The 7,735-nt window shown below is 47.9% G+C and overlaps 1 protein-coding gene across 1 annotated transcript; it reads right to left on the bottom strand.

Moving 5' to 3' along the window:
* Nucleotides 1-847: 847 nt before the first annotated feature.
* On the bottom strand, nt 848-7,306 carry cdc42ep3 (CDC42 effector protein (Rho GTPase binding) 3). Its single transcript, XM_008280168.1, has 2 exons — nt 7,029-7,306; nt 848-2,688 (listed from the first exon to the last, which is right to left on the bottom strand). Exon 2 carries the CDS (start codon nt 2,462-2,464, stop codon nt 1,385-1,387), a length of 1,080 nt encoding a protein of 359 aa, XP_008278390.1. The 5' UTR covers nt 2,465-2,688; nt 7,029-7,306; the 3' UTR covers nt 848-1,384.
* Nucleotides 7,307-7,735: the final 429 nt, after the last annotated feature.

The raw sequence follows: 7,735 nt of genomic DNA, 5'->3' as shown, positions 1-7,735 counted from the left end.
CACACTGGTCTGCTCAATGACAGAAGTGGAATTGGATCCAGATAATTATTTGCATATGAAATTAGCACACAAGAGATGAGATGATCTTGTTTTCTCTACACAGGCATGACACGGTGACACGTGGGAAGCCTGCCGTAGAGCTTTATAAGGTCTTGTCATGACCCGCCATGTCTACACTAAAAGCCCATAGGGACGGAGGATCAGGATGCGGAGACCACTGCAGAGGGGTGGTTGAGTTCATGGGGCTACATGTACCAGTAATCACTGCTGTCCTGCTCTTTCAGGCTGTTGCTTCAACACGGCTGGGTCAACATGTCTTTAGTGTACGAAGACAGAAGGACAGAACTCATCTATCGTTCAGCACTGAGCAAAGTTTGCCCACGGGTTGTGAGCGTGTGTTTTATAGCCTCATTTCTCTATACATTCTGCCTGATGGATAGCGTGGCTGTAGACGGAAGCCCTCCCCTCCTCACTTGAAACAGCTGATTTATGTCTGGTCCTGGACACTTGTGCTCTGTGGCTGGAATGCGAGGAATTTCAAAGACCCCTCCTCTGCCTGTCCCGTCCACACGCAAACAAATGTAGCAGGCGCCTGGTTGGGCAGATGAAGGCCCACCGGTGCTCCCACTGCAGGGCAGGGAGGCAGAATGTAAGGAATGTCAGAGGCGAGAAAATAAATTCATTCCATCCTTCTTTCTGTCAATGTGTTGCTCTCACTTGCATTGGTGTCTTTATGGTTTGTGAGTGTAATACAGATTTTCTTGTGTCATTTCATTTAATCATTACTCGGATAAACTTTCGGACCTGACGCACACATTGGCTCCAAAAAAAAAAAAGATAGCAGGAGTAGGAAAAAAATGAATTTATTTGTGTTACAATATTAAAAACACAAATATGCATAGTGTTCTGTTGTTGGAAATATTAACGTGGCAAATGAACTGTGTGAAAATAGTGCTTTGTTAAACACACTTAAAGTCACAAAATGCAAGGATCAAGACTGTGTAAAAAAAAAAAAGCAAACGACCTCAAAGCTATTTGTTTATACTGTGAAAGTCAACGTAAGAACACCAATCCGTCATGTAGCATTTTTTTACAGTAATTGAAAATCAAAGGCACGATGGCTGTGGTTTAGCTGTAACTCAAAAGCACATGCATCTTTAACATGCTGCTGGCATGGCAAACAAAACAAAGAAGAATCAACACTCCATAGAAGCTAGAATAGTTATATGTTTTGACAATAAAAACATAAGCAGCTTTGTCTCTTGTAGCTCATTTTCATCTCAATGATATATCCAGACACCATCTCGATTGCTTTATGAGTCTTTCTCTCCTCATGGCTACATGTTATTAATTCCCTTTTCTCTTCCCGGGGCCTCAGCGCAGCTCAAGGCCTGCTCTTTGCTGCGGGTTTATCCATTATGTTGAGCACTTCGTCCAGGATGGATGGGCCCAGATCGAGTTCGAGGGAGAGGAACGACCCCGTGATTTGGGCGAGGGAATCCTGCGACGTGCTCTTCTCTTTGGAAAACTCGAACTCGAAATCACAGATGCGGCCCTCTTCCACCCCACTGTCCCTGTCCACCCACTCTCCATTGCACTTGGAGAGCTCCGGCTTAAAGCCCAGGGTAATGTCATTGTTAAAGTGTCCATAACCATTGCAGTTACCGTTGCCGTTGAGACTCCCGCTTCCGTTGCACATCTTGCTCTGGAAGTCCCCTTTACCACTAAAGCTGTCAAAGCTGTCACTGCTTGTGTTGCTGTTCAGGCTCCCATTGGCTTTATAAATGCTGTTGCTGTGACCATTGATATAATAGGATGATGGCTTGTCAAATCTGATTTCGCTCTTGTTTATTTTGTTAGCTTTGGCAACTGCCTTAGAGGTGGGCTTATCTGTATTTTCCAGCAAATCCAAGAGGACATCAGGCTTTGACTGGATGTCTGCGGTGGGAGACGAGGGCTCGCTGCTGAAGACGTCCATGGAGCGCAGCAGAGCATCCATCTGCAGGATCTCTACCTCGTTGGCGCTGTCTGGTTTCAGAGAAGCTGTAGGCCCCATGATGTCCTCCAGCGGCTCTGGTGGCATGGAGAACACAGTAGAGGAGATCATGGGAAGGGTGAGAGCCTGGCAGCCACCAATAGTCGGGAGGGAGATTGCGTTCTTGAGTACCGGAGAGGGAGTCTCAGCAAAGGAAGCATCGCCTGTGCTGTTTGCTCGCAGAAACTCACTTTGGATGCCATACTGAGGGTGGACGTCTACCTTTCCTGGTAGGAGCTCGTACTTCCCCTGGAGGAAGGACATGTCTCCAAAGGCATCTCTCTCCCCGCCCCTGCCGATGTGGATGGTGTGGCGGAAGTCCCCCAGCGGTGGGCTGATCATGTCGGGGGACAAAATGTCTCTCAAGCGACATTTTTTTCCCTTCTGTTTAGTGTTGGGCTTCAGGTATATGGGTGCTTTTGCTGGCATGGTTGCTGACGTGGAGGAGATCTCAGATAAGCAGGATAGAACAGTCAGAAATGCTCTGTAAGTTGTGGATGTCACAGTTCCCCAGGGGAGAGGCTCCAGTTACATTCTCAGAAACACAACGCTCATGCAGGACTCCAAAAATAATTGTCGCATTGATCAGGAAATGACTTCCCAAGCAGGGTCGGTGATGTCCAGCGCTGCAGAAAGGTCAAATGGGCACTTTCCTGAAATCAGAGACAAAGGCAGAATATATCAGCACTTTTATAAAACATGGACTCAGCAATGACACGTTTCCTGAAGGTCCCTTTGATGAAAACTGCTACTGATACAAAACTCCCGTCCTGGTCTAATGAAAAAGAAATCTGGCCACCGACACAAGTCCCAGAAATAAACTCTGGATCCTGCAAGAAAGAAAAAAAAACATCCTCATCCTCAGCTTGCATCTGGCGAGTTTAGATGCCAGAGCAGAGGAGGATGAGGCCTGAGTCGAAGGCTTTTTGCTTTTCTATTCACATTTCCACACATGAGCCTCCTTTGGCATCCACAGCTCTGGATGTGCTAATGTGGAACAGCTGGACTGCAGATTGGGAGAGGAGAAGCAAAGGGGGACTTTAGAAGGATCAGAGCAGGGCAGCCTGTTTTAGGAACGAGCTACTGCTCACGCACAGAGATAGAAAGAGATGGACCAGAGGGGAGAAAGAGGAGAGTAAAGGGGTTTAGGGAGGTTTAGCGGGATTGTGAGTGAGAGATAGAGCGAAGGATTACAGAGCAAGTGGATCTTAAGAAAGAAGCTGGTGAATTGATTTGACTTTGATGAGCAGAGGGGTCTGCTCCAAATTTAATAAGTGATAAGATACCAGCGAGGTTGCACAATACAGCAGGATAAGTAAACATTATTAAAGGGGTTTTACATTTTGATAAAAGGTGCCTGATTGCATGCTGCCTTCTCAGGGCTTTCCCATTACAAACCCAACCGAGAATGTCACCACGTTGGCAGCCGGCTTAGTGTAGGATGAACTCAGTAAAAAGAGGGAGAGAATCGGTTTGACCGTTTGAAATGACATAGCAACCAAGGAGAAAGGGAAAAACACTCTGTGGAGAAAGGGAGTTGATGGTGTGTGTGTGTGTGTGTGTGTGAGGGAGTGTGTGTGCATGTGTGTGTGTGTGTGTGTGTGTTGTGGGGGTGGGAGAGAGCACCAGTGAGAAGAGAGCTTGCCCATTTATAGACATATTTACTTATGAGAGGTCTGTCAGCAGTGACCGTTTGACAGAGCACACCGCTGCACCAAAGTGCCTGGGCGGTCAAGTCCACCTAAAAAAAAGGTTTCACCGAGAAAACATCCACATTCCTGCTGCGGCCGACCCATACAGACACACTGCATCAGCCTTATCAGAGACATTTTAAGTAGGCTATGTTTATTCAGCAGTCACATTAGCGTGCAGCCAAAGAGACAGCCACTTGCTGCGCATTTGAATCCAAACAGCAGCCTGGAAACCATCCATCTCCAATTCGGTTTCTTGTGTCGCCAATACGTTTGATAAACTGCCATAGCATAAATATCTGCCTTATGAAAACCTCATTCTCTTGGACAGAATGTGGAGCCACAAGGTTCGGTCTTCTCACTTAAGGAGATGCCATCACAACACAAATAAGCTTGTCACCCGGCAAGCACTATGGGGCTACGGGGCTATATATAGCTATGACAAATACTGAGGGATGCAGAACATGTGTGAGTGTGTTGAATGGCAACGCTGCTCTCCAAGGGTCCTTGTCTGCTCGAGTGCTGGTGCGAGTGTTTGTGCGAGGTGCCTGAGATAGCAGTTCTGAATGCATGCCATGTGTGCGGAGGAGAGTGTGTTTGTTTGCTAATAGTGAGGGAGAAAAAGGGGGAGAGGGGGGAGGAGGAGCGCTGCAGTGTTTGATGAAGGGAAGGGAAGGGAAGGGGGGGTTACGGTAAAATCCGCAGCTTGTTTAGCCCGAGTTTTTCTCTCGTTTAGCTTTCTTACATTTCTCTTCCACCCACTTGTTTTTTCTTTTCTTAGCATCTCTCCCTTTCGCCGGCACTCCTCAGTCCTTTCTGACCTTGACAGCTGATGCTCACTGCAGTGGGAAATTGGGCTTGGAAGTGAAACAAATGCACCACCCAGCCAAAAGCTGCTTCCTGTGGGCTGAGAGTGTGCAGCATATCCATATCTGTGTATTAACTTTTGCACTGCTGTTCCCAAGAATAGAAGGTCAGTGCTGCACTGCTGGCTGAAACACTTCCTCTCAAACACACTTATTGATTATTGGTCTGTTCTGATGAAACTATAACAACCGCCTGCTCTGTGAGGACCTGCTACTCTCCAGCGGCATGAAAAGCACACAGCCCATGCATTACAATAGATGATAATGTTGGCTGGAATCAATAGTATGGACACAACTCTTCTGGCAGTTCAGCAATCCAACTCTTGCAACTCTCTGCAAGCAGACATCTGCTGTGCATCTTACCCAAGGTCAACACTTGTGGCCCGTGAGAAGTCAGCTGGTACGGTGAAAGCCTGAAGGTCTGACCTTCACGTCAGCCATCCTGCTGGTGGCTCAGTTTGGCTTATATGGCAAACATGAATGGAATTCCAGAGGCCACCAGCAAAGTATGAGGAAAACAATATCCTCATGTTGGTCTTTCAAGTCTTGCATGCCTCCGCTGCATTCCCTTTATGGGGGTTAATTAAATGAGAGATTGAGTGAATTTGTATTGATTTGAGTCTATGTGGAGAATCTCCGGGGCCACAGCAATGTTGGTTAAGCTCGTGTTGACCCAGGATGAAATTAATCAATTACAACAGCTCAGGATATCCCAGGAAGGACCCTCATGACCTGTTGACCCACTGAATCGCTTTGTGTCTCTGCAGGCCGTCAACAGTTGAGCAAGCAGGTGTATTTTAGTATAATCTTAAAGCCAAGGCCAGATTTGCACGCTACTTTTGGAGCTGCTCCAAAAAGAGGCGGCACGGCACGTGTTGAGAGGTCCAAGCCTTGCGGCGCCGCCACCGCAGAATGCAGTCCTGGGTTTCATTTACACCTCTGGGGAAGTGAGGATCTGATGGCATCTTCCTGTCCAAATTGCTTGCCTGGGCAGCCATGCAGTCATAATTGGAGCTGCAGGATAAAACGACTGTGTCATTGGGTCAGCAACAGCTATCTGTCTGGGCATGAAGTGATCTGGAGCCGCTCCAGCCTCTTTAAAAGTGGAGCTTTGCCTCATCAGCTCTAGCTTGGAGGGTTAGATAGAAGCAAGGGGGCAGCAGAGGGAGCAAGGTGATGAAAGTTTGAGTGTGGGGGGATGATAAATACGGGGTTGGCATCTGGTAATTAAACTAATGGCTCGTGATTTGTCTGGATATTTCTGGACACCTAAAAGTCACGTGCGACATAAATGGGTCAGTTTATTCTGAGAGGCAATGTAATCTAAGTGTAGTCTAAATAAATGCTGCAGGTCGATGATGCTACACAGCTCACTGTTAGCTGAAGTTCTCCAGAGCAGCTGTTCAAACTATGACCTGTGTATGACTTCCCCATTCTTTAAAATAGCAAGCGTGCATCCCCGAAATATTCCTCCCGTGATGGGATTACTGCGCTGACATTTCACATCATTGCTGGTGAAAAATAGGCATGCTATTCTGCACTTCTGTAGTAGTTGTGGTCACTGTAGCACCACCAGCATGTAGGTGACAGACTGCAATTCCTCCCACTGTCACTACAAAGCAACTTTAGGGAAGTTTGAAGTCTCCAAATACTCCTCTGTCATGCAACCGTGGCCCTGACTTTTGTCACGCCTTTGAATAGCGGAAAGACCCTCTCTTTGGGGCTGTTATAAAAAGCAAATGCACATACCACAGAGAGTAATGGTAGCCTTACAAAATAGACTGAGCTGTTTGCTACATAAAAAACCTCAATTATAGGCAAAGGCTTTACTTTTCGAGGGGCCTGGTGGTGGTGCCGCGACTAGGGCGAATAGCAGGGTGGAGTATTTGTTCTGTCTTTCTTTCTCGCTCCCCTTGTGCCACCCGCAAGCATGGCCAGCACTTGCCGGAGTTATCCTTGGCACAGACGAGCAGGAAACCGAATCAAAGCGTATGAAACATGAAGAGAATGTCAACACGCACACTGGCAAAGATGGAGAAGAAGTCCTTTTCTCCCACTGTAACCATAAAATCCTCCTCAAAATCTGCTTTCCTTGACAGATAAAGGCTAAGCCAGCTCTGCATTTTACAGGAACATGCCTTAAGCGTGTAGCCTGACTAAAAATGTCTCTCTTGGAAAGCAGAGGAGGATATCATGTTGCTCAGCTCTTGGGTTACATCTATGGGAGTCAGACAAACGTTTCCGTACGAGCTTAACTTACCGTGCACGCTTTCACCGTTTCTAAGCAATATCCCGCTCTGCTCCAGACATTCGCTGAGAAAAACCCCGTGCACCTACATGACAGCAGGAAATCTCCTGCAGCATTATCCCAGCTGCTAATTCAGATTACAGCAGCATCAGGGGGGTGAAATAACGCATGTTCCCGCTCTCACTCACCTCAGACGGTCTGATGGGAAGATCTTGATCCTTCGCAGGTTCTTGCTGGTGTTCTCCTGCAGCCCTGCTTGATGTGTGTGTGTCGGTATGTGTGTGAGCTCAGCGGCTGCTGTGCTGCTCCTGTGGCTTGTTGACACTGTCCTGCCTCCTGTCTCTGCCTCGGGGCTGCACTTCTGTCGACTGGGACGTCTGCCGGACAGCTGTTTTGGAATTGCTCTCCGGCTCCTATTCCCCTCTGAAGCAAGTCAAGTCTCCTCCTACACCTCCCCTCTCTCCCCTGCTCCTTCCTCTTTCTCTCTCTCTCTCTCTCTCTCTCTCTCTCTCTCTCTCCCTAGCAGCACCTGTGCATGTCTGTTCTCTCTCTAGCCCAGACCTCGGATTTTTTAAGCAGCTCTGTGGTGTCTGAGGATCATCCTCGCTTCCTGTGCCTCGTTGGAGCTGCGGTGTTGAGTGATCACACGCTCTGGTCTCACAGCCCCAAAGAATTAGCACTGCGTGGAGAAAGGCAGATTCCTCATGGGATGTCTGGCTGTCTCTCCTCTTGTAAAACGGCCCCTCATGATGTGTGCAGTGAGTGTGTCTCGCCCTATCTGGTCGCTCACATCTGATAAGACCTATTCTGTAAATGCAGCCGGCAGACAGTCGACTGGACTCACCCTGTCTGTCTTTGCGGCCGCTCCTCGCCGTCCTTATCTGTGTATCACACA

This window comes from Stegastes partitus, unplaced genomic scaffold, assembly GCF_000690725.1.
Source record: "Stegastes partitus isolate 25-593 unplaced genomic scaffold, Stegastes_partitus-1.0.2 Scaffold184, whole genome shotgun sequence".
In the NCBI taxonomy this organism is placed as follows: Eukaryota; Metazoa; Chordata; class Actinopteri; family Pomacentridae; genus Stegastes; species Stegastes partitus.
The sequence above is the reverse complement of the archived record's forward strand: the minus strand, read 5'-3'. Positions and strand labels throughout refer to the sequence as shown.